The sequence below is a fragment of the Lissotriton vulgaris genome, chromosome 5 (assembly GCF_964263255.1).
Source record: "Lissotriton vulgaris chromosome 5, aLisVul1.2, whole genome shotgun sequence".
Classification (NCBI taxonomy): domain Eukaryota; kingdom Metazoa; phylum Chordata; class Amphibia; order Caudata; family Salamandridae; genus Lissotriton; species Lissotriton vulgaris.
In genome coordinates this window covers 1376030940-1376058290 of record NC_141693.1, presented here as the reverse complement: position 1 = coordinate 1376058290, position 27351 = coordinate 1376030940, and the positions used below count along the sequence as shown (strand labels likewise).

Here is a 27351-nt window from a genome sequence, read left to right as displayed (position 1 = left end):
CAAAGAAATGTCTTTATGGAAGAGCTTTCCATCATGGCTGTGCTTGGCTCATCTCTGTCAGGCTAACCAACATTCTCCATAAATCACAGGCCTCCAGCCTTTCACTCGGGCTAGTATTCAAACAAACACAAAAGAATAATTAATTTCAGATTATGAAAGTCCTTCTGTTACCCACCATCCATTGCTAATGTTAACCCATTAATATATGTTACCTAGCAAAAGCACAAAGAAAAGCTGCATTTTACAAAATATCTACCATTCTTCATAATGTCCAGCAGGATTCTTCATGTATCTGAAAAAGATAAACAGGCACAACATAGACGAAAGCACATATAAAATAAGCACATGCCATTAATTAATCAGCCGCATTAATGTTGACAAAGACAATGGGACAAACAAAACAACGTTAGTTATGTATTATAAAACATACTTGCAAATGCAACATAAAGCACATAACGTTAGTCCTGTGTAATGGTGTGTGAAATTTTACTCTAGATTGATTTAATAATACAAAAACATGCAAAAACCTATTAATATAATTAATCAAGTTATGGGAGATTAACTTCACGAGCCAGAATAAAATCATTTCTGAAACTCGCTCCATCAATATGTTGTCTCTTGCCTGCTTTGGGCACAATTAAGGGTTATCTATTGGCCTTCTTAAGGTTGCCAGATCAGCTGTCGTTTAGGTCCACAGTTATGACACGATTTATTGTAAGTCTTCAACATATGTTTCCCCCTTCTCCTTTATTTTGAAAAGGGGGGGGAGAATTAGCACCGGGTTTTGTGCATATTTTGGCACATCCTATAGACGCCTCTGTGTACAATATAATTCAACTGACACTAAATCTTTTTGATTAGAATTTTATTTTATTAAAAATATTTTTTCTCTTTCTTTTTTCTTATATCTTATTTTATCTGTGCAAATTATCAAATCTTAAATACATATCAAGATCCATATCAAAATCTACAATTCATTAGATACAGTATTTTTGTTCACAATTCTATACAGAAAAATGTCCTTCAACGCGTTTCCGCATAGCCTTCCTCAGGAATTTTGTATATATTCTTTGTATCAATGATAACTACAAAATAAAAATAGTGCCAATTAATTGAATGTCCATTTTATACTTCATCAGCGTCCAATGGATTCTTATCTTTTACAACTGTACACAATTCATGTCATTATTATACTTGACAGTTAACAAACCTAACAGGTGAGGCCTGGCCAAATACTCAGTTATATCTATATCATTGTATCAAGTATAACTGAATATTGTCTTTCTACTCACACATATATTACATATTATCTACATTTTACAATTCCTATTTACAATGCCGATTGGCAAATCACCACCTATATTGCTGTACAACTTATATTCAACTTATTCACATTATATACATACAATTTCAACAGTAAATATATACATAAAACATTGGACATGTTCATTTTAACATACAACCTTATGTGGTTCTAGTGCTATTAAAGAAAGTTTAATCTCTATTTCATAATTCATATACAGATCCAAGTTTCAAACCAACGGTGCTACACAGTATCCATGGCACAAGTATTGGACTATGGAGGTGGAGAAGGGAGCGACATCTGGTCTTTATAACTAGACCTATTTAGAAGTTCGAGAGCTATTTGCATCATGAACTTAATTTATGTCCTGTAAATAAGTCCAGAAGCTTTTAACTACTGGGTCTAACCAGATAATTGATTTTTAAAGCGGGGTTCTGTATGCAGTAAGTAAGTTATTGATACCAATTGTAATTACCTGTGAATTGGTAGCATAAAGTCCGACTTCAAAATGGGCAAAAAACACCTCTAGTTGTGGCGCAATAGAAATATATTCTTATTCATCCAGGGAATGTGTGAATGACCACATCATTTTCAAATCTAGCGGATTTCTCCTTTGTCATGGCCCAATGAGACCTTAATCTGGTCCTGACTTTTCTGATGTGCTCCCCTTTTGTGCTGCTTCACAGCTGTCCTTTACAGCTCCCTACTATCAAGGCTGTATTTCCTCATCAACGTTACCTCGGCACAGCGATTAAGTGAGCCACAAGCTCTGTATCATTCCACTGTAAACTGCTTTCTTCCCAGACAAACTTGTCTGCGGACACAAGCATAATTTCTACAGATAGTTATAACACTGTTCCACTAAGGACTGCTGGCGTTCTGGGCTACACCTTACCCCTCTTTGGAGGGGTAGATGCTCCATTGCATAGATCCCTAATGAGCTCTCAGATTATACATTGATCCTACCAAAGATCACCGACTGGATGATGCAGAAGAGAACCGTCTTCCACTGGATCATGCTCCGCATTGAGGTCTGCTATGCACTGGGCAAAAAGCAGCTCCCTTAAGTACTCTGTGCTCATTCTACCAGGGTCAAAGCTGCAACCACTACATTAGCATTCTGAGTCCCTGTCCTAGACATATGCCAGGCAGTTATGTGGACCTCCCTCCATACGTTCACAAAGCATTATCATCTGGACAGTCCAGTTCACCGAGAGGGGGCATTTTGCCTGCTTGGTCCTGCAGCTTTTTCCGGTTTGAGTCCATTCACTGATCCACCTCCAAATAGATACTGTTTTCGTTTCTACTCAAAAGGTGAGGAATATGCAGCTAAAATGCTCTAGCAGAAGAACAACTTGCCTTTATTAACGCTCTTTCTGGTAGAGACTGTCTAGCCGCAGATTTCTCATTATCCCTTCCCTCTGTCCCCATTCTGCGTTTGGACTCTATCCATTAAGATCGCAAGTCAAGGAATCTGCACTGTTGTGTTTACCAATTTTCTTTAGAGGCTCTGCCTCTGGAGGCTTGGTCAGTCTTGAAAGCAACTGACGGCAGGTTGTGGGAGTGGCGACTATATAAGCTCCACACGTTATTTATGGAGCGTGATGGTGTAAGGGCTACGCCACAAGAAGCCATTTTCCGTCATGCAGAGGTACTGCTGAAAAGTTTCATGATCCAGCCTGACACCTGTGGGATATTCAAATAGTGAGGAATATAAGGCTAGGTAGAGTCTCTTTTAGAAAGATAATTACAAAAGGTAAGTAACTTGTTCTTTTTTGAAATTACAATTTTTTTATTTCTTTTTTATTTCATGCCATCTGAGCCACACGTGGCACAGAGCATATCCTAATAATTTTCATGGTTTGGGTATTAATTTGCTTTAGATTTACAAAGAAGTACATGTTGTAGTTAATATCAGCCACACACCCAACCCAGTTTCAAGTTGTTCTTATGCTGTTCGCTGTTGCAGGATTTTTAGCTCTGCAAAAAAGAATAAAAGCAGGTTCCTCCCCAGAGCCTTTAAACAACTTGCGAATGTCATTACAGATTATGCAGGTCCTGCTTTTATTATTGACACCACATAACACAACTTTGGTATGGGGTTTTGTAACTTGGAAAAAGTGGCACACGGCTAAATCTTAAAGTTTTATTTGAGAGATTTTGTTGTAGTACACAAGGCTCAACAGTAAATTCTTGTTAAGTACACTGTGTTGCCAAATTGACTCTTAATTGAGACATTGGAAACGCAGAGGTATTGCATCTCTAGTAACCTGAATTGTTTCCCCCCGCCCCTCATAATGTTAATGTTAATTTATACTTGTATAGCGCTGAATCACCTCCCGGTCTCTCAGCTCTCAGGGGGGAGAAAGGTGGGCTGCTAAATGACACGATGACGAACGCGCACTAATATAGTGGATCTTGACCCATTATTTAGTTCCACTTCCAACCAGCTGTTCTCTTTTTTTAGGTCGAGACTAGCAGCAACGCAAATGCGCTGCTCGCTCTGCAAGACTGCTGTAGTAGAGTATGGGAGAGAAGCCGTGCCCACTCTCCTACCATATTTTTCATTGGCTTGTGTCATTGTCTTACATAAATCCTGCCTTTGGAATTGTTAATAGGCCTGTAAGTCCCTCCTTAGTACGGTCTTGTCTTCATTTGTTCCCTCCCAAGGCAACTGGCCCTTTTACTTCAGTTGTTACACTGGACCTGTTATTTAGTCTGTAAGCACTATTTACTTCATTAAGTTTCTCTTACTGTAGGTCGGACATGCGCTGCTTCAGCGGAAACCGCTTGACTTTTTTAAGTAGCACAGCTGCCCCTGTTCCACGGGCGCCTGCTTTCAATCACTTTAACCCGGCATTATCTTGTCTGTTTCAAGCCCTCAAGTGAAATGGATTTAGAAATGATTAGCCAATTAAGTCATGTGAAATCCCAGTAGCACATAATCCTGTGCTACTGGACAGATGTGACAACAGCACATCTGTATTACAGGTCGCCTGTAGTAAAGCCACCTGACTGGTTGTTTTTCAAAATACTGTTTTATTAACAGCAATACCACCACCACTGCCGCCAGTACTACCACCACCTCCAATACCAAAACGGCCACCTCCACCAATACCACTGCCACCTCCACCAATACCACTGCCACCACCAATACCACTGCCACCACCAATACCACTGCCACCACCAATACCACTGCCACCACCAATACCACGGCCACCATCAACACCGCCACTACCACCAATACCACTACCACCATCGACACCGCCACTAGCACCAATACCACTACCACCAATACCACTACCGCCACCGCCGAGAGGGCAGGAAATGCCCCCACTCTTCCTCCTGACCGCAACAGTGTAATCACAGAGCGCAAGGTGTTGGTGCTCTTTGTTAGTGTTTCTAGCTTGGATTATATGTAACTTTCACTTCACACTCTGTGTCTGTGTAATTTACAACACTTAACACATCTTCTTCACTGCACTATTTATCACTACTTTGAAGGGGTCCCAGGCCGGTCTCTTCCTCTGATATTTACAATCTAACAAGCGGCCGAGGAGGCACTTTATTGCAATGCAATCGGTCTCACGTTTTAATTATGTTTTAAAACCCAAAACATCAATAAGACATTGTCACTTACAATGCCAATAGCTCAAACTTGCATGAATGCAAGACCTATTGCATTGCTAATGCTTGTGCTTAAAAGCTTGCTGCATGCACCTCTCTTGAAATGCATCCACTCCGAATTAGAGTTTTCTTTGTCGTTTCCATTATGATGTACTCTAGTGAATTATTTGTCGGTATGATTAAAATAGACAAAGGTTTAAAGGTCAGTAACCATGGATCCCTATATTCATCCTTTATTTTTTAAGTGAATTTTTATCTGAGAGTACTAAGTAGCCTGTTTAATGTTGAACATAAGTTCATTTGCTTGGGTTGTGTTGCAGAATCCTACAAGGAAACAAGATAAAGACTATTACGAAGAAAGCATTTACTGGCCTTGAGTCACTTAAGCACCTGTAAGTATAGCTTTCACGTTTATTTTCTTTATCAGATGTATCCAGATTTATTTCACATTAATAGATCTGATTGCTTGCCCGATAAACAGTATCCAATTTGTTTTGTTATTGCTGTATTTTTAATGAGCTCTGCACCAATTTCATAAATTATTTGAAGTGAATTCTCTGTTTATTGAAAATAGGTAAACTGAGCTTTTTGTATGCAATATGGGAAGGTAGTGGAGCCCATAGTCGTGCACATCCGCATTATTGTGCACATAATATCAGTCTGACTTGCACAGATTATTGATTTATATTTTGCAACATAAAATGAGGACATGTTTGTATGTAATATTCATATAGTGCAAGACTAGCTGACATGTAGCAGAGTATATGCCTTTTTCTTTTTAAATGGCTACTCAGATTAATATCGATCACAAAATTCCTTGAAATTAATAATCAGTTATTTTTAATTTAGTTGCTACAAGAGTTCTGTACTGTACCCAATAATTGTTCATAGATCAACAATCCTATCACTGTCTTTTCTTTTCTCTTTTCTCTCTCCCTCTCTGCTCTGACATTTTTGGGTTTGGAACAAAATGAAGTAATTAAGTAATAAAGAGTGAAGGGAACATTTTACAAGAATCATGTTGGGCTTCATATTTTAAGACGAGAATGTTGAAATACTTTTCAAAACAATGATGGATACCTTTGATAAAAATGTAGACATTTCTTTAGCATGCCTAATGATGTTAAATGAAGGATGACATAACTTCGCAGTTTATTCAGTTACATGGCCCTTTTTTTAAATTTTATTTTTTAGAGACTTGAGCAATAACGATGTAATGTCCTTCCAAGAAAATGCATTTGCTCATATTGATCTTCAGCAGTTGTGAGTATAACTCCTAACATATCAGTTGTACGTACCAAGCTTTTCTCTGTGATTTGTAGTGGTTTAAAAGCATAGCTCTACAGTTGTTCCATGTTGTGTGTGAATAACTCCTTCACACCCTTTTTACTAATTGCATTTTGATATGTGCTTTCACCAATCGTAAGCACAAGACTACTAGTCCCAGAATGCGAAGAAATAAACAGGACTGGGTGAGCTACCCACTCCTTATATGGATGGGACAGTCTATTCAATCTAGCGGCAGTGGAAGTGTTAATAACTTTGTCAAGGTAGATTTTAGGCAAATTTATGAAATGTTTGAAGAAGAGTGGCGTTGCTCCTGCTGAGGGGTATAACAATTGTCTTTACATGTGTTTTTAACAGCTGTTTATTCAATTTGAATGCCCCTCATTTAGCAGAGGATCCATGAAACGTTGATATGATAAATTGATAATGTATCGATCTCCTTAATAATTGAGATAAATATTCAAGTAAATTAAGAGATGTTGTTGCAATAAACTATTTTTCCATGTAGAACATCCTTAAATACATTACTTACCTGCTATTGTAGCCAGTTCATTTAAAACTTTACACATTACATGGTGCAATTGATTTTCAATATATGCTTTTCTGACAGTTCTGCTTAGTGCATTAAACAGTGTAGAATGCTGGCTCTCTATGCAATATATGAATACTCTTATATATCTTGGCTTTGGCTACAGGTGTAGGAGGGGGGCCAAGATTTTCTGGGCACCACTCTGGGGACCAAGGCGGAAATAGATTACCAAACATTCAGCTGACGCTGAGTCTGCACCTGGCCCCGCTGGTGGCCTGTTTGGTGCTGCTTTGTGGCGCCGCCCCACCCCCAGCACTCGCCCTAACCCCCAAATGTTGGCCCCTGCAACAGATTTACCTGCAAGCAGTGTGGTTTCGAGTACCCCCCTGGCTCCATTGAAATGCATTGGGCCGAACACCGATTTTGACCTCTGCACCTGGCCACCCTGTGCCACTGGTGTTGCAGTTTTGGTACTTACCTGACCCTTGCTGACCTTTGGTCCTGAAGACTGGATCTAGAAGTTTCGTACTTAACTATATAATCACAATATTGTTTTCCTCCATAGGATAATATTGATCTGTTCAAAAATTGCACTGAGAGTTGTCTTTTAAAAGTCTTGAGTATTTGTTTCCGCAAAACGTACTTACCTTATTGCGAAGATCTAGGTCTTGAAGTAAAACTCAAACAAAGCTTATTTGTATAAACTTAGCATGTATCGCCTATTTGAGTTGTGTCCCCCCTATTGGTCAGTATTGTGCAATAGATGTCTTACACTCATCTGTGTTAGGCCTAATGTTGCTCGCCCCCGCTACATTAATTGAGCACTTTGGGTTTACATGGAGTCCTGTACACTTCTTGGGAATCTCAGGCTCTGTGCATGGTATAACCACCTCTTGGCATACCATATACAGAGCCAGGTTCCTACAAGAGGTTAGGTTAGTTGGTTGGGAAATTACTTTGGAAGAAACAGATTTCATTAAATGGAGATATGGATTGGACAAGACAAGGGATTACTTTACTTGATGTTTTTTAAATAACAAATATAATTCTAGGTTGGTGATGGGTCAGACGGAGGAAACCGCATTTCCAGATATTGAGTAGCCTGAGTTTTGTTGCTAGATTTCAAAACTGAGCCAGAAAAATAAAGGAAGAATCCTTCTCATGGGCTATTAAATGTCTGAATGTTTGCTACGTAAGCAAGTCCCTAGAGCCAGGATGTGGTACCCATCCACATCTTGGTCTTTAATTTCAAGCAGTGAAAAAGACTTAGCTACCAATATCTACCTCACTAGTTTCAATCTCTTAATATCATTTGTGTTTTAAGATTCTAACCTAACAGTTAATTCAAATATAAAATTTTAAAGGTGAACAGTGGAATAAAACAAATGTCTTTCTTTTTTATTTCTCAGCAAGTTAAATACAAGCAGTTTACTCTGCGATTGTCAGATGAAATGGTTTCTGCAGTGGTTGGTTGATGGAAAGTTGCAGCACTCTGTCAAGGTTATCTGTGCCCATCCTGAACGACTTGCTGGCCATAGTATTTTTGGTGTGTCTCTTGATGACTTTGTGTGTGGTAAGCATAGACCCCAGTTCTTGTCCAATTTAATCTTATTTACTAGCTAATACATTGTAATATGAAGTGTACAAGCTTCTCAGTATCATTTAAGTATTCAAGTCTTTAATATATTATAGCTGCACAATTTGCTTTTGTTGCCCACTATAGACATCTTATTTTTAACTTCTGCACAGGTGATACTATTCAATTGAGCATGAAAAATAGGTACCAGGAGTATGGAAGATTTATGTCCAGCATATGTTGTGCTCTTTGTAACACCAGTTCTCTTCTCTTGTATTATATGTACTAGCTGATCTAGTAGAATGTGTGTGCAGGATCCTAGAACCCTATTTATTAAAAGCAACTCTTTTCAAAAATATGTTTTGACTTCACATGTCTAACAGATGTTTAACATTGTAAAAAGGCTGTTTGTATGTCAAGGCACTGCATACTTAAGCAGGGGATATTTGTGGCACCATCCACCCCTACTCTTCCACCACTGCAGCCTTGCGCACCCTTGTCACTTCTCTTTTTTACATATTTTGGTTCTGCAGCTGATTCCCATTTCTGGTGAAGTGTTCCTAAGTGCCCCAGCTGTAATTCACATCCTTGCTGTCACTGGCTTGTTGCTGGAACTGATCTACAGCCATTTTCCTCAACCGAGGATCTCTATTGATTTCAACGTGGCCCCCGATGCCTTTTTTTTCAGTCTGCACCCGGACGCCCGCAGCTGCTGATGCAGTTTCAGTGCTTTTTGGTGATTCTTCCAGTGCTGATCTTAGCCCTCAGGGCCTGTGCCCCTGAATCGTAGGTATTTACCTGTAACCAGTGCCTCTTCGAAGTGCCCCCAGCCTCCATTGGATAATATTGGGCCCAGTGACCTCAGCACCCAGCTGCTACAGTGCCACTGCTGTTGGTGCTATACCTACATTGGTCAGACCATGGCACAGTGTTGACCCAAACACCCAGAGAGTGAACTTGGGAGATGCTTACTTTTGCAGTGTGAATCTTTTCTGGATTTACTATGCTGTGCATTATTCCGCCATCTAGTGGTTGGGTACGGATTGTTTTTTATTTTCGTGGCCTGTTGGACATCGACATAACACCGTTTGGTGTTCTCCTGTGATCGTGACATGCTTGCTCTGGAAGCGCCTACCTTTGGTCGCCGTCTTCAGATTCTTTTTTTTCCACCATTGGGTCTGGATTGAGACGGAAGGAGCTCCAGAACTTTGGAGAGAAGACTAAATGAAATTGAACGAGAAGAATAGGAAAACAACTTATCGGCACACCGGCTTTCGAGCCGGTGCACCGGGACGTAGAGAAGAGGAAAAGAAAACCGGAACTTTGACGTCCAACAGAGAAAGTGCACACAGGGGGCTCCCTGGGCTCTGTAATGGAGAAGACACCATTCAAGTTCTGCGACAATTGCCATCACAAGTACGCACAAAAGGACCAGCACCCGGTCTGTAACCTTTGCCTGCCGCTCGACCACCGCTCCGAAGACTGCAATCCGTGCTCGGCGTCTGCAATCCGTGCTCGGCGTTCACCCTGAAGACCTTGAGGGTGAGGGAAAGGCAAAGAAGAGCAAATTGCCACATGCAGAGTCAAGGACCACCACCATCGTTTCCAGACCTGGGCCTCTCCAGCGAGGAAGAGGACCACGTCGCCGAAGAGCCCGAGGGTGACGAGGACTCACATATCCAAGCCGTTGATGCCGGAGAAAAAAAACTCTGAAGGAGGTAAGAGACAGCGACCCCGTGACAGTGGACCAAACCCCGAAGGAGTGACTCTAAGTCCTCAAAAACAGCCCAGGTGTCGAAAATGTAGTCGACAGCGAGCTCGTCCAAGGACAAACAGTCCTTCAGTTCCTTTGACAAAGACTTCCAGGCAGGGAAAACCCTTGATAAGACAAAGGCGTTGAAGAGCAGTCACGAGAGACTCCTCTACGTCGAAGGAAGAGGGTGAAGCAAGCTTTGACTTCGTCGACAAGTGCCAAGAGAGCCCGAAAATCTCGATGCCGAAGCACAACCGTCGGAGCTCGAGAAGAAGAGGCTTGAAGCCGAAATGGTAAGTATCTTCCAGTGGCAGAGAGATTTCGACGAGACAATACAGCAATTAAAGATCCCGCCAAAAACATAGACATTCCCCGAAAGGTACCTTGAGGAACTACGGTTTCCCACAACCCCAGAACCGGCTGACGAAGAGGAGGAGGAAGAAGAATACTACTTCGAGGGCGAGGAAGAGGACCAAACCTACCACGGTTCGGCGACCCGGGAGACACTAGGCATTCAGTGGCAAGATCTTGACACTGACTCGCCAGAAGAAGGGGTAGATAAATACCCATTTAGGCCCTCACCACGCGACTACATCTGGATGTACAATGAGGTAATAAAGAAGGCTGCTGACACCTATGAAGTACAGCTAGAGGAGGAAAAGCCACAGTCCTGCTTACTCCTAGAAACCTTACTGCCCACACAAACAAGAAGCCAATTCCTGCCCTTGCTACCAAATTGTGCTGGACCAGGGATAAGAAGCTTTTAAGGAACCTGCCACGGGCAAGGCAGTAACACTAAGGTTTGAAAAAAAAATACAAGCACTCCTCCAAGGACCCAATGTATATCAGGGGTTCAGTGCCTGCTGACTCTATAATAGCTTCCACAGCCAGAAAGAGGGATAATGTACCCACTAACGTGAGCCCACCACCAGGCAAGGAGAGCAAGAAAATGGATCTCACAGGAAGGAAGATGGAACAAAGTGCTGCGATTCAGTGGTGCATAGCCAACTCTAATGCCTTGATCAATAGGCATGCATACCAGCACTGGGAGGAAGTAGGCGAACTGCTCAAGAAACTGCCAGACCATTTCCAGAGAAGGGCAACCCACTTGGTAGAAGAGGCGAAGAACATGGCCAATACATGTTTAAAATCGGCCCTAGATGCTCCGGAGACAGCAAGCAGGCAAATGATGCTTGGGGTTACGGAGAGAAGACATGCCTGGCTACAAATCTCAGTGTTCAAACCATAGGTATAAAGTAACATCTTGAATACTCCGTTCCATGGAGAACAACTGTTTGGGACAGCTGTGGACGACAAGATAACTCAGCTGAAGAAGGAAAATGAAACAAAGGTCCATGGGGGCACTACAATTCAGAGATAGGGGAACACCATCGCAGAGACCAACAGGCAGAGGTAACCACCAGCCTGTAGTGTCACACCAGACCTTTCAAAAAGGTTACCAAGGAGGGAACCAGGGTCAATCACAACAAGGTTGGCAATACCAGCAGAGGAGGCAATCCTTTTGAGTAAGCTCTCGAGAAAGACTCCAACAGCAGAGAGGGGGACAGCAACACACCTCCAAGTGTCTGCACTACAACCTTGGCGCCCACTCTAAAAAGATCTCAGAGGGTGCTAAACTAATAGACATATAACAACATCAGGTCCCAAACAACAAGGAATACCTCCAACATGCAACACCAGTGGGAGGCAAAATAGAAAACTTCCTCTAGGAGTGGAAAAGGATTACATCCGACAAATGGATATTAAACGTAATACAATACGGATACTGCAGATAACTGACAAGACAACCACCATGCAGAAAACCAAGGAATAAGGTTCATTCAAAAAGAGAACTGTCTCATTTGCTTGAAGAGGCACACATATTCCTACACAAGGGTGCCATAGAGAGGGATCCTTACAAGGAGAGGAACAAGGGAGTGTATTCGATGTACTTCCTCCTACAAAAGGTGGATGAAACATTTAGACCTATACTAGACTTAAGGTTCCTAAACATGTTCATAAAGACTCAAACATTCAAGATGAAATCCTTACAAGAAGTAATACCTCAGATACAGGTAGGGGACTACATGGCAACTATAGATCTAAAGGATTCTTACTTGCCCATTCCCATGAACAACAGACACAAAAACCTACTTAGCTTCGTAATCAACAAAGCGCACTACCAATTCACCGTGCTAGCATACGGACTCAAGTCAGCACCAAGAGTGTTCACAAAATGTCTAGCAGCAGTAGCAGCCCACCTAAGAAGGCAGGGAATACACGTTTACCCATACCTAGACGACTGTTAAGTAAGGGCAAGCACATACAACCTTTGGAAACAGCACATAGAGAGGGTCATAGGCACTGTTCAAACTGGGTTACTCTATTCATTGGGAAAAATCATCAATAACACCAGAGCAGGTGAAAATTTTCTTAGGGGCAGAAATAGACACAACATTAGGGAAGGTGTTTCCCAGGCACAAAGCACACAGTAGCAATTCTGAAGGAGACACATCTCTACCACAAGGGACTGTCTCTGACAGTGAAGACAGTGGATAAACTACTAGGTATGATGGCTTCATGCATTTATCTAGTCCCAAACATTCAACTGCACATGAGACCATTCCATTAATGGATTCAACAACAATGGTCACAGGCAACAGGGAGTTGGGAGGATCTAGTGGTTGTCAAACAAACAGTTCTTCAGGAGATGACATGGTGGAATAGGCGGAACATAACACAGGGGAGACCTTTTGCACAACCAACTCCGACAGTGACCATTACAACAGACGCTTCCCAATTTGGGTGGGGAGCCCACATGAACAACCTCAGGGTGAGGGGTTATGGACCCAGAAGGATGCGATAAAACACATCGACTTCCTAAATGCAGTGTTCCTGGCCTTAAAAGCCTTTCAGAAGGAGCTTCACGGAAAGAGGGTGTTGATTCAAACAGACAATATAACCACAATGTTTCACATCAAAAAACCAGGAGGAACACAATTATTAACACTGTCAACCTTAGCCCAGGAGCTTTGGAGATGGGCTATCCCAAGGAACATAGACCTACTAGCAATCCATCTTCCAGGGAAGGACAATGTAGAAGCAGACAGACTGAGCAGACAGACATCAGCATCCCACGCATGGGAGATAAATCTATCAGAAATTCTGAAAATCTTTTAAAAATGGCCATCTCCGCAAATCGACCTATTTGTAACACCCCAGAATGCAAAATGCCAACACTTTGCATCCAGACAACCTTGTGCACAGTCCCTAGAATTGTGCCACAAAGAGTCAGGTCAAACCTTGCAAGGAGCACCGCACCCTCACTCAACAAGGATAAAGGGAGCAATAGTGGCTTTCCTAGCAAACACACAAATTCAGGACATTTGCCAAGCAGCAACATGATCTTCAGTACACACGTTCACAAAGCACTACAATGTTGATTTTCAGATGAACAAGGAAGCACAAGCAGGACAGAAGGTCTTACAACATATCTTCACTAACCAGCGTTCATCTTCCACCCAGCCACCACAAGACTAACAAACCGCTATAAAGTCTATGCACATCATAGTGAATCCAGAAAAGATTCACGCTGCAAGGCGTATAGTTTCTTACCTGTCGGTGTAGTTTTGCAGCTTGAAGACTTTTCTTGATTCACTAGCGAACCCACCCACCTCTGCCAAGAAAATGACACAGGATGAATAGAAAAAAAAGGGAAACTAGAATGAACAATCGAAAAGAAAGAAAAAGAAGAATCCGAAGATGGCGGCCAAAGGTGGGAGCTTCCGTAGGAAGCACGTCAACGTCACAGATGTTGGAATGAGCTTCCTGTCTCCTTGATGAAGGCCAACAGTCTCCTTTCTTTTTGAAAGGAGTTGAAGACCTGGCTTTTTTCTGTATGATCTCCTGCGGCCTCTGCGAGTAGCGGTGTTGTGTTTTCTTCCTCAGTTCTCTTTGCCAAAGCGCCGGGACATCCCTTGGGGAGACATAACATAACAGAAGGACACCAAATGGTGGTGTGTCGACACCCACCAGGCCACAGAAAAAAAGAGAAGAAATACAATTCCGGGCCCAACCACTAGATGGCGAATAATGCACAGCATAGTAAATCCAGGAAAGGCTTCAAGCTGCAAAACTACACCAACAGGTAAGAAACTATACTTTACCTGTTAGTTACTCACCGGATTTTTTTCCCATAGGATTGCATTGGTCTCTCGCTCTATTGTACGAAGTGTGATCCTACATACAAGGTATCTTTCTGTATTGAAAATTATTTCATGAACATGCAAAGTATTGATTGATACCAAACACCACCTACTGCCAGTAATTGAAAGTATTGCATAAAAAACTATTTACCTGTAACATATTTCAACTTGGTTCCTAGAAAATAAAAGTAACAAAGTAATATTTTTCTACAAACATTGGCCTGGAGTCAGTCATTGAGTGGGTTTCTGCCTTGTATGAGTATGTACAACAAATGCATTCACACTACTCTCTGTTAAGCCTAATTGCTCAGCCCAGATACCACTAAATTCCTAGAAAGGTATTTTCTACTTTAACCTCTGCCATGCCTTTGGAGACTTACTGGACTGTGTGCACTATACCTCTTTTTGGTATATTATATACAGAGCCAGCTTCCTACATGCACCACATGTTTTTACCAAGCTTATGGCTGTGGGGCGAACTTCACAATTAATAAATTGAAGCCCTGTCTTGTCCTCACACAAAGGTTGATCTTGTTTGGAGCAGTTCTAGAGAAGACATTTCTTAATCCACAGAGGATAGCAGATATTCAAGCAACAATTATGATGTGCCGGGTGAGACTCCGATCCTAGTTCTGCAGGCCTGATGCCCCCATGTATCTTGCTGGTGTTGCATGCACAATGGGGAATTAGGACTATCCAGTGGTGCCTAATGAACGTGGTCCGCCCATGCAGTTCTATAATTCTGTCCTTCTAGATCTGCACTGGTAAAAAAAAAAAGTCTCAGTCCGAACACAAGTCATCTCTTTTGTCCTTTGTAGCTTCAGGTTAATGTAGTTATAGCCTCCTCCTCTTTGGGCTTGTTCACTGAGCTAGGCAGCTTCACAGCATAGGGCCTATGACCAGTGTTGGAGCAGTGCCTGAACATAAATGTGTTGGAGCTGCAGACAGTCCATCTTGCCAAGAAGCTTATTTGGCTACCTTGTGTGCCTTCAAATGCCTCCCTGACCAGTCTTTGTTTGATTCTCCACTAGTGACCTGTTTTCTAAAAGGTTTACTAAACTGGTTTCCTTTCCCCTCCATTTATTGTTCGTCAGTGGGAGTTTAATCTTGTGTCAAAGTTTCTCATGGTGTCACATTAAAGTCTATGTATAGTTGCCTGGTTCGATTTCTGGCCTAAACTGTTTTTGTAGTTGTAGGAGGCTGGCTCTTTATATGATCTATCAGAATGATATATATATCTTGCAAAGAGTCCAGGGTTCCCTTATGAATGGATAGGAGCTTGCTCTAGCAATCCCAAGGTGCTCTTCTAGGGGGTCGAGCAGAGGGGAGTGTTCGACATCTGTAAATACACACAATTGTCAATAAATGATGCATATGACTCCAGAAGGAGAACCACACCAATGTATAAAAATATCACATATCTTTATATGTTCGAGGCATATGAGCTGCAGATTACACACTATACATAGATGGCCACCTAGTGTTGGGCCCGGGTGTTTGCAGTTTGTTTTGTTGTAGAAAAGTCTTTCGGAGTCACGGGATAGGTCACTCCTCTTTAGGATGAGACTGCGCACGGGCATCGGCTTCATCCCCAGATTGTTTTTTCCCGCCACTGGGCTCGGATGTGTTTCCAGCGCTCCGTGTTGGAACCGATTTTCTTCGGCGCGCAATCCTCACCAAACTACAAAGCTTAGTTTCGAACGCTTTCCAGTCGACGCTAATCTTCAAACATCGAGGATCTCGATTCTGGTCGTCGTCGACGGCCTTCGGGCCTACCTAGGCCTCAACTCCAGCTCATGGAAAGTATGCCATTTAAGAAGTGTCCTCAATGTGGGTCGAAGTTTCCCCACACTGACCTGCATGAGGTGTGTAACCTCTGTCTCTCTCCGGAGCACGAGGCGAAAGACTGTTCAGCTTGTGCCTCTTTCCGCTCCAAAAAGACTATCCGGGAGCTAGGAGAACAATGGCTCAAAGATCTTCAGCTCCGATTCCGCACGACATCTTCAAGTAAGGCGTCAACGTCCCAGAACAGCACGACGTCCACAGCAGCTCCGAGGCAGAAGATTCTGATGTCTAGGACATCACTCCAGAGCAGCGGGTCGTAAGTAAGACCGTCGACACCGACCCCTCCTCGACACAGAAGGCCCCGGTCACACCCTCTCCCTCCAGCTCGGGTGCACACCGGCAAACTGCTTCTACTGCCCCACCTTCGGGCCCGGCTAAGAAGCTAACCAAGCCTTCAGGCGACTCGAGCTCGAGTTGACCTTCACACGGTGCCGGCGCACACACACCGGCACCGAAAAAGACAACGGCCTCGACAGTCAAGCCATCGGAGCCGAAGCACACCACTACTCCTTCGGCACCGAAACCCAGACTGGAACCAAGCAAGCCCGCTTCGGATTCCAAGACTCCACCGGAACCGAAAAAACACTCTGAACCGAAAAAAGCTTCGGAGCTGAAAAAGAGGGCTGTCTCCCCAGTGAAAGACATTGCCAAGAAACCAAAATTGGCTATCTCTGTACACAAGACTCCCTCCGCACCAAAAGATCAACCTCCTGCTGTGGGTTAATCCTGCCCAGCCCCTGCTCAAAAGACTGGCGAAGGACCCAATCACTGAACACTTAGTTATGGCTCCAAAAAAGCGACCACGGAACACACCAGCTCCAGCTCCGCATTCAAAGAAGGAGGACATGGCTACCTCTCCCTTAAGACCGCCTTCCCCTTCTCCCTTGCCTGTACCATCACCACCACCACAGCATTCTCCAGCATCCCCTATTACACCACACAGGGATGATAGCTCTGACGATATGGGGGGGTAACACACCTGATCCAACAACACCCACAGGATCCCCAGACCCGTGGGACAATTATACCACCCCAGATGTCCCAAATGTCCCTCAGGATGACATATACCCTTCAAGGGCTCCCCCACCAGAAGACACTATATGGTTTAATGAATTAATTCACAGGGCTGCACATTATCATGGGGTAGATATTTATACAGACCCTGTTCAGGAAGACTTCCTGATGGATACATTTGATAATGCACAAAGGTCTTCATCCATCTTGCCCATGCTCAAAGGAGTGATCAAGCATGCTCCTGAAGTCTTCAAAGACCCAGTCAGAACTCGGGTCATTAACTTTCGGACAGAGAAAAAATATAAAGCTACCCCATCAACCCACCATATATTAAAGGCCCAGTACCACTAGACTCACTTGTAGTTTCCAAAGCACGCAGGAGAGCAAACTCACAAACATCCGGTGAGGCTGCACCACCAGACAGAGTCTAAGCTACTTGACGCATCAGGCAAAAATAACAGCGTCCCCAGCAGCAAACATTTGGCGTATCGCCAATACTCAGGCACTGTTTGCCAGATATGACAGGGCACATTACGGTGAGCTAGAGTCACTTACGAGATACCTCCCTGACCAGTACAAGGATAGAGCAAACTAGCCCATCCAGGAGGGTTAGAACATCACAAACACCTCTATTAGGTGTGCCCTTGATGCAGCGGACACGGTCTCTAGGGCAGTTAACCCCAGCGTCCTGCTACGCAGACACGCCTGGCTGCGCATATCCGGGCTCAAACCCGAGGTACAAAGCGCTATTCTTAACCAACCCTTTGACGAACAACACCTATTTGGACCAGAGGTAGGTGTATCATTAGAGAAAATGAAGAAAGATACAGACACCACCAAATCTATGGGAGTCCTGCAGACGTTCATTTCGTCGCTCAAACTATTGAGGTGCCAACAGGGGATACGCTTCATACACCGCTACTACCTCGTACAAAGCTCCTACACAGTCTACCAACAGTAAAGGCTACAACAGGGGTGGGTACAAGGGTAACAATAACTAAGGCAGAGACAAAAATAACAACTCACGCTCTGCCTCCACCCCTGCCCAATGACTCCCTTGTCCTTCCCCCGCCTCATTCCACTCCTGTCGGGGGAAGACTTCAACAGTACCTGCTTGCCTGGGAAAAGATCACAACAGACAGGTGGGTGTTCCAAATAATTCAATAAGGTTATTGTCTGGAACTAACTTTTACCCCCCCCCCCCCCCCCCCCCCCCCCCCAACATCCCACCCATGCAACGTCCAATGTCACAGGAACACTTAGCATTGCTCAGACAGGAGGTAATATCTCTCCTGCAGAAAAATGCAATAGAAATAGTTCCAGAGCATCAGAAAAAACAGAGGAGTATATTCCTTAATACCAAAAAAGATGGATCTGTAAGACCCATCCTAGACCTCAGACCTCTAAACCTTTACATACAATCGGATCATTTTCAGATGGTCACACTACAACAGGTCATCCCATTACTGGTACTAAACGACTTCCTTGTCACTGTAAATATCAAGGACGCCTTCCATATTCCCATCCACGCAGCACACAGAAAATATCTCAGATTTGTGCTAGAGGGACAAAACTACCAGTTCAAAGTGCTCCAGTTCAGGGTCACAACAGCGCCGAGGGTGTTTACCAAATGCCTAGCAGTAGTAGCAGCACATCTAAGAAGTTAGCACATTCACGTCTTCCCATAGCTGCACGACTGGCTGATAAAAGCCAGCTCATACAGACAGTGTGTGCAAAACACTCCAGTTACTATTCAACTGCTTCACAACTTGAGATTCACAATAAATCACGTCAAATCGCATCTGCACCCCTTGCACATACAACAAGATCTCGGCGCTACAATAAACACCCAATTAACACTAGCTTATCCCTCTCTAGCCAGGATAACAAGTGTACAAAATCTCCTAACAAAATTCAAACCAGAACACTCGCTACCAGCTCGAGTGTTCATGCAACTCATAGGAATGATGGCATCTTGCATATCCGTAGTACCTCACGCAAGATTGCAGATGTGTCCACTTCAAGAGTGCCTAGCACGCCAATGGAAACCTACTTCCGTTAGTGGTGCGCAAACTACAACATTCCCTGACACTCATTCCAGTCGCTTCAACTTGGGCCAGACAACCATGGTACACCACGCTGCTGCAAATGTCTGTTTTGCCACATCAAAAACTAAATCTGTCTCCACGCCTACTAACGCAGAACTATGGAGAGATCAGACACCCGGACCCAGCTCAGCTCAACCTAGCGATCTGGCTCCTGAGGTCATAGTTTGGTTACCTCAACCTTCCCCCAGAATGCATGAACATCATTAAAGAAGCTAGACGTCCCACTACCAGAGCATGTTATGCTGCTAAGTGGTAACGCTTTGTCATATACTGCCAAAACAACCAAATAGATCCCTTAGACGTGTCTATCCAACACATCATAGGATGTCTATTACACCTTCAAAAATGTAACTTAGCCTATATGTCTATCAGACTGCACCTTTGTCTCTTTTTAGAGTACCCGGTATTAAAGCTTTCATTGAAGGACTCAAAAGAATAATTCCTCCCAGAACGCCACCAGCACCAGTGTGGAACCTGAACATTGTTCTCACAAGGTTAATGGGTCCTCTATTTGAACCATTACATAAATGTGAATTGCAATTCCTAACTTGGAAAGTAGCTTTCCTGGTAGCAATCACTTCTCTTAGAAGGGTTAGTGAACTACAAGCCTTTACCATTCAAGAACCCTTTTTGCAAATGCATCATAACAAAGTGGTTCTTCGTACTAATCCAAAATTCCTGCCTAAAGTCATTTCACCATTCCATCTTAATCAATCCGTTGAGCTGCCCATTGTAGGAGAGTAGGGTCTGCAATCCTATGGTCACTCCAGATTTTTGCTTTTTGCTTCACTGGTTTACGACTTTCCCTGGCTGTGGGCCTGCTAATCAGACCCACAGCCTAGCTGTTCTCTCTCTAAATTGACACTCATGTACTTTAGGTACATTTACCAATTGGTATTGGGTCACTCTTGTAAGTCCTTGTACAGTGTACCATAGGTACCCAGGGCTTAATTGCACCCAAGGCCTACCAGGGGCTGCAGCATGTATTATGCCACCCCTGGCTGGCCATCTAAACAGACACAACTGGCTGATAACACAGCTGGGGCAAGGTGGTGTAATCACCCTTTGCTGTAGATATAGTATACCTATATCTAACCCCAAAATGGACACATATACTCCTATAATTCACTCCTATGGCAGGCCTTATCAATCCTGAAGGCAGAGTGCTTGGAATTATGTGTTATGATGCTCTAGCATGATCTGAGCCCGAAGGCAGCTTTCGGAACCATGTCCTTATAGCTGTTCCATGATATTAACCCATATACTCCTAAGTGCATTATAATCCTCGTGATTATTGCTAACTTTGGCATAGCATTATCGAAACATGTCGTGTAAGGTGTCAAGTCAAGTTTAAATTTGTATAGCGCACTACTCGCCCAGAGGGTCTCAAGGCGCTTGAGGGAGGGGGGAGCTTTACTTATCAAATATCCAAGTTTTTAGTTGTTTTCTGAAGGAGAGGTGGTTTTGTGTGAGGCGGACGTGGGTGGGGAGGGAATTCCAGATCTTGGCCGCTAAGTATGAGAAGGACCTTCCTCCCATGGTGGATCTTTGGATGCGTGGAATTGCGGTGAGGGCTTGATTGGACGATTGAAGTTGGCAGGTGGGGGTGTAGAAGGACAGGCGCGTGTTGAGGTATTCGGGTCCTAGGCCGTAGAGGGCTTTGTGTGCGTGGGTGAGGAGACGGAACGTTATTCTTTTGTTGATGGGGAGCCAGTGGAGGTCTTTCAGGTGACCGGAAATGTGAGCTTGGCGGGGGATGTCTAGGATGAGTCTGGCTGAGGCGTTTTGGATGCGTTGGAGTTTTTTCTGTAGTTTGGCTGAGGTTCCGGCGTAAAGGGTGTTTCCGTAGTCTAGTCGGCTTGTGATCAGTGCATGGGTGACAGTCTTTCTTGTTTCGGTGGGGATCCAACGGAAGATTTTGTTGAGCATACATAGGATGTTGAAGCATGATGATGAGACGGCGTTGACTTGTCTGGTCATCGAGAGGGAGGAGTCCAGGATGAAGCCCAGGTTACGTGCGTGGTCCGTTGGTATTGGTGCGTTTCCCAGGGCCGGAGGCCACCATGAGTCGTCCCAGGCGGAGGGGGATGATCCTAAGATGAGGACTTCCGTTTTGTCCGAGTTTAGTTTTAAACGGCTGTCATTCAACCACTTGACTACTTCTTTCATCCCTTCGTGTAGGTTGGTTTTGGCGGTGTTTGGGTCTTTGGTGAGGGATAGGATCAGCTGAGTGTCGTCTGCGTAGGAGATAATGTTGAGGTTGTGTTGGCGCGCAATGGATGCGAGGGGACTCATGTATACGTTGAAGAGGGTGGGACTGAGTGACGATCCTTGGGGTACGCCGCAGATGACTTCGGAGGCCTCTGATCTAAAAGCGGGGAGGCGGACTCTCTGGGTTCTTCCGGCGAGGAACGAGATTATCCAGTCCAATGCTTTTCCTTGTATTCCGACGTTGCTGAGGCACTGTATAAGGGTGTTGTGACACACTGTGTCGAAGGCTGCGGAGAGGTCGAGTAGAATGAGGGCAGCAGTTTCCCCGTTGTCCAGTAGAGTTCGAATGTCGTCTGTTGCTGCGATGAGGGCGGTCTCGGTGCTGTGTTTGGCTCAGAAGCCGAGCTGTGAAGGGTCGAGGGATTTGTGGGATTCGAGGAAGGCGGCGAGTTGACTGTTGACGGCTTTCTCATTGACTTTGGCAGGGAATGGGAGGAGTGAAATGGGGCGGTAGTTCTTAAGTTCAGTGGGGTCTGCTGTAGGTTTCTTCAAGAGGGCGCTGAGTTTGGCATGTTTCCAGCTTTCCGGGAAGGTGGCGGAGTTGAGGGAGCAGTTGATGACGTCTCGGAGATGGGGTGCGATAATGGAGTCTGCTTTGTTGAAAATGTGGTGGGGACATGGGTCGGTTGGCAATCCTGAGTGAATGGTGTTCATAATGCGGATGGTGTCTTCAGTGGTGATTGGGTTCCAGGCGCAAAGGCGCCAGTTCTGGCGACGGGGGTAGCATTCCACCCTTCTAGCAGGATAAGACATGTATGTGACTGTAACCCCGGTTAAAGTTAACCCGAGCCTCCGCATCACAAAATGGATGCTGCTGCCACATACACAAGTCTGACCTCCTGCTGCTGGGAGTCCTTCCAGCAAGGGAGGCCTGGACAAAGGGTTTCCTGCCTGGGGAGGTGCCAGCACCACCCCAGACAGGACTTTGTGTATCCAGATAGGCAGGGCTGAAAGAAATGAGACATGCCTGGGGCACACAAGGTGTCCCTGTGCATACCCCGGTTCAAACCTGTTGCTGGGGCACTCCAGCCCCAGCTCTGGCGCGAAACCGGACATAGGATAGTGGGTGTAACCACCCCCCTTCCTGGTCCCACACATGGGAGGGACCTAGTCACTAGTACTGCCCAATTTAGCAGAATAAAGGTAGGAGCTGGTCCCATTCCAAATTAGATTATCCTGAATTGAAACTTTACAAGACGAAACTCTGGACTTTGATGTTCTGCTCCACAGAAGACTGAAGAAATCTCCCTTGTGGCCAAGGAGTGACCACCCTGCACAAGCAGGCACCATCAAGCGTCCTAGCGGTACTTTGTCGTCCTTCCTGACTGACTGAAATATTTGTAAAGCGCACGAATGCCGCGGCGTCTTGGCGCTGTAAGATACAGAGAGGAGAGGAAAGCAGTGGGGCAGATCGATTTAGGTAAAGAGCCAGGTCTTTAGTTCTTTCCTGAAGCTCATTTTAGATTTTTGGGCGCGTAGTGCTGGGGGTAGCGAGTTCCATATTTTAGCCGCCTGGTAGGAGAATGACTTTCCTCCCCATCGGGCTCTGTTTATTCTGGGCTGGCAGGTCATGGGTGGCTGACCTCAGTGTTCGCGAAGGTACATATCGGGGCAGTAGATTAATGAAGTCGTCAGGTCCCTTGCCATGTAGAGATCTATGTACCAGGCAAAGAGCCTTGAATTGAATGCGCCGGAACCAGACCTCAGAGCTCGACGAGACCTGGACTCCCAGACCTCTCTGACCTCTACCCAAATCTGCAGCACAGCTGAGACCCTTGGGTGCAACGAGACACGTGGGACCGGCCATCTTTGAAGAATTGCACTTCGCTTCCAGCACGACCTCTGAGGCACACTCGAGAAAGTGCTTTGGGGATCGAGAAGCCTCAGCCCCAAGCAGGTCCTGCACCAAAGACCAGCCCTCCAGCCTCCACGAGATCTGCGTGGGGCCCTTCTGCCTGGTTGCTGCTCGACGCATTGTCTAGTCACTTGCCGGCTAGCTAGTGGCCTCCTAGACGACGAACCTTGAAATCTACACCGCTGGTCTGGTTGCTCCAGACTGCCAAGAACAGATGCATACTGGTAAGTAGCATGTTCGAGGCATATGAGCTGCAGATCCTACACTTAGCAATAGATCGCCACTTGGTGTTGGGCTCGGATGATTGCAGGTTGTTGTCTTCTTAGAAGAAGTCTTTGTAGTCCCGAGATAGGGGACTCCTCCCTTGGACAATACTGCGCATGGTCATCGACTCCATCCTCAGATTGTTTTTTTTCGCCACTGAGTTCTGATGAAAGTTTTCCGCTCCGGCTGGAAAAGACTTTTTCTGCATTTTCGAAGCGAGAAACTTTAGATAAACTTATTTCGACATCGATAAGACTTTTCGACATCATTACCTACATTCCTGTGCGTCGACGCGGGCCGTTGGGCCTATCGGCGCCGTACAGCCTACGCCTCATGGACAGAACTCCATTCAAGAGATGCCCGGTATGTCGAGCAAAATTCCCTCCTAGCGACCATCACGAGATTTGCAACCTCTGTCCCTCGCCAGAACACGACGAGTCGACCTGCACAGCCTGTGCCTTCTTCCCGAATAGTTTTCTTCGATCGGATCAGTGGGCCCGTCGACACGAAATGAGAAGATCAGCGCCAGCACCGGAGGCCATCTTTTGAGGAGGAGTTCGTCGAAGAAGACGTCTCCGAGGACAAAGATCCAATCGAAGATATCTCCAAAGACAATGCTCCACTCTGCGCCGAGGAAGACTGTCCTGATCTACAGATCATATCAGGGGCAGAGGACTCGGACAATTCGATTCCATCTCGACAACCTGTGAGTACCACTGCCCCCGCACAACATACACTACCCAAGACAAAGGCAGCGGTCGGCACTCCGCCCATGGGGCCCAGTCGAGACCGAAATTTACCCTCCGACGCCCCGCCTTCGGGCTCGGCTCCGAGGAAAAAGACTACGCCTTCCGGTGCCTCGGTGCCAAAAAAACATCAAGTGCCAATTCCACCTCCTCCATTGGCACCGAAATATCCTTCGACACCCGAAGGATTCTTCGACACCGAAGCCAAAACAACCTTCGGTGCCCAAAACCAGAGACCCTTCGGCACCTGAACTAAAAGACACATCTGTGCCAAAGCCAAGAACCGTACCTGATCCGAAAGCTTCGACTCCGAAACCCTCCAGTGCCAGAAATAAAGAAGGGAAGCCAGATTCCGGCGCAGCAGGCCCAACAAAACCTGTCTCCATGCCGAAATCTCCAAAATCTGTACCAAACTCTCCAAGGCATGATACAGACAAGCCTAAAACACCTTCGGCACCGAAGAAATTGCCACAGGACTCGATCACTCCTCACAAGGCAAAAAACAGTAATCAACCTCTATTGGCACCGTAAAAATCGATGCCAAAGAAGATTGTGGAACAAGAACTGTTTAAACCAGATCCTAAACAGAAAAAGGTCTATATTAATGCAAAAACTGGACATGTGGAAGCAATTCCATATAAGAAAAGACCAGCAGACACACCACTTCCACCTGTGGTTGCTGCCAAAAAGGCCTGCTACTTCTACAATACACCCTTCCTCTCCTTCTTCCTCTCCTAATCCTTACATTGAACCTATAACTTCTCCAGTTCAATCTCCTGCATCATCACACCACACTGACGAAGAGTATGATTTAGGTGGAGGCAATGATGTAACATACCCTTTAGATGAGGATGTTAACCCACAATATCCCAAAGAGGACGAGGCATACGGTTTTACACCAGACATCTCTGAGCCTCAGTACTACCCAACAAAACCTTCACCTACAGAAGATAGTATTGGATTTAATCATTTTTGAAATAAAGCTGCCCTTTACCAGGGGGTGTCAATGCACTCTGATGCCATTGAGGAGGATTTCTTACTAGACACTTTTGAGCAGTCACAAAGGTCTACTCAATATTACTTGTGATCAAAGGGGTTATTAAACATGCACCGGATATTTTTTAAATTCCAGTAAGATGTAGAGTGCTAAATCCCAGAGTAGAGAAAAAGTATAGACCAGCACCAGCTGATCCGGTCTACATTAAGGGACATTTGCCTCTAGACTCTTTAGTGGTGTCAAATGCACGTAAAAGAGCGATCTCCCAAACTTCTGGTGACACGCCTGACAAGGAATCAAAAATTATTGATGCGTCAGGAAAAAGGATTGCTGCACAAGCAGAAAACATATGGCTCATAGCAAACACACAAGCTTTACTTTCACGCTATGACAGGGCTCACTATGACCAACTAGAAAAGTTAATGGAACATCTCCCTGATCAATACAAGGATCAGGCAGCAGAGCTTTTACAAGAAGGCAAACTAATATCTAATGCCTCAATTAAATGCGCTCTAGATGTAGCTGACACAGCATCCAGAGCAGTCAATACTAGTGTGATTATCAGACGTCATGCATGGTTACGCATTTCAGGTTTTAGACCAGAAGTACAGACTTCCATCCTAAACCAGCCCTTTAATCAAAATCCGTTGTTTGGGCCGGAGGTAGACAACACACTAGAAAAAATGAAAAGGGACACACACAGCTAAGTCTATGGGTGCGTTACAATCCACCCAAAATAAAGGTTCTTTTCGCCGCTCCTTCTGTAGAAGAGGCGCAAAGCAAACGGGTACAGAGACCACATCATCTTTTAAAACAAACACGCAGACCGCCTCTAATAAAGGACATTTTAGAGGAGGATACAGAGGCAACAACAATAAGGGAAGAGGCAACAACAATAAGGGAAGAGGCAGAGGTAATAACAACAACCGCTCCTCTTCCACTCCCAAACAGTGACTTCCCTCTGCCTCCTCTACAACATTCAACTCCTATAGGGGGCAGACTTTCACAGTTCCTACCTGTCTGGAACTCCATCACAACAGACAGGTGGGTAAGACAAATTATCCAACATGGTCACTGCCTAGAACTAACAGCAACCCCCCCAAACATACCACCCAGGCAGCGTACAATGTCCACAGACCATATAACTCTGCTTCAACAGGAAGTTCTAGCACTTCTACAAATGATGCTATTCAAGTAGTTCCTTTAGAAGAACAAGGAACAGGAGTTTACTCCCTGTACTTCCTAATTCCCAAGAAGGACGAAACATTAAGACCAATTCTCGACCTCAGGCCTCTCAACCACTACATACGATTTGTGGCATTCCTTGGTTGTAAGGGTGCATCCAACCAGGATATTGTGGCATATATGGTTGGAAGAATTGCATTTGATGTCCTGCAAAGTTTTGCCTTGGCCACCTGTTGGCTCTACGTGGACGTTGATAACGGTAAACGTATTTCCCTCTTCTTGATGTTTGGTCTTCCAGACTTCCATCTGAGGTGTCAGATGAATTCCAACCTCCTGATTCATTATCAGAACCTGGCTCAGGTGCTGTATATTCCTCCATAGTGTACGGATGCATTTTTTCTTGGCTGAATCGCTTAAGATCCTTGCCCAATTTCTGTAACTTGTTTTGCATTATGTACTCCTGTGTTTCATTCATCTTTGTTCACCTCTTCTAATTTCTTTTTGTAGACCGATATATATACTACTTTCTTAAGATCACTTTCGCATACTTGAATTTGTGCTAACAGTTCATCTGAAAGTCTTTTCGCAGTTTTTACTATTAAGACTAAATAGTCTAGTGTGCACTTCCAGGAAATTGATGACCAGTCACGTCAGAACACCAAATCTTGGAGAAAAATGTGTGGGGCATTGTTTACCCATAAGCCTCTAGGGGCTGACTTCGATCTAAGGTATTCTGTCATAACTATTCCATGGATCGCTGTCTGGATTTGTTCCCTCTTCTTCTCT

General features: G+C 44.7%; 1 protein-coding gene across 1 annotated transcript in view; it reads left to right on the top strand.

Annotated features, from left to right (window-relative positions):
- The window catches only part of LRIG2 (leucine rich repeats and immunoglobulin like domains 2), a 384256-nt gene that overhangs the window by 184813 nt on the left and 172092 nt on the right, over nucleotides 1-27351 (top strand). The window contains exons 10-12 of the mRNA XM_086923328.1: nucleotides 5251-5322; nucleotides 6125-6193; nucleotides 8156-8319. Of these exons, the coding sequence (XP_086779454.1) occupies nucleotides 5251-5322; nucleotides 6125-6193; nucleotides 8156-8319 (305 nt within the window). The remainder of the gene's footprint in view (nucleotides 1-5250; nucleotides 5323-6124; nucleotides 6194-8155; nucleotides 8320-27351) is intronic.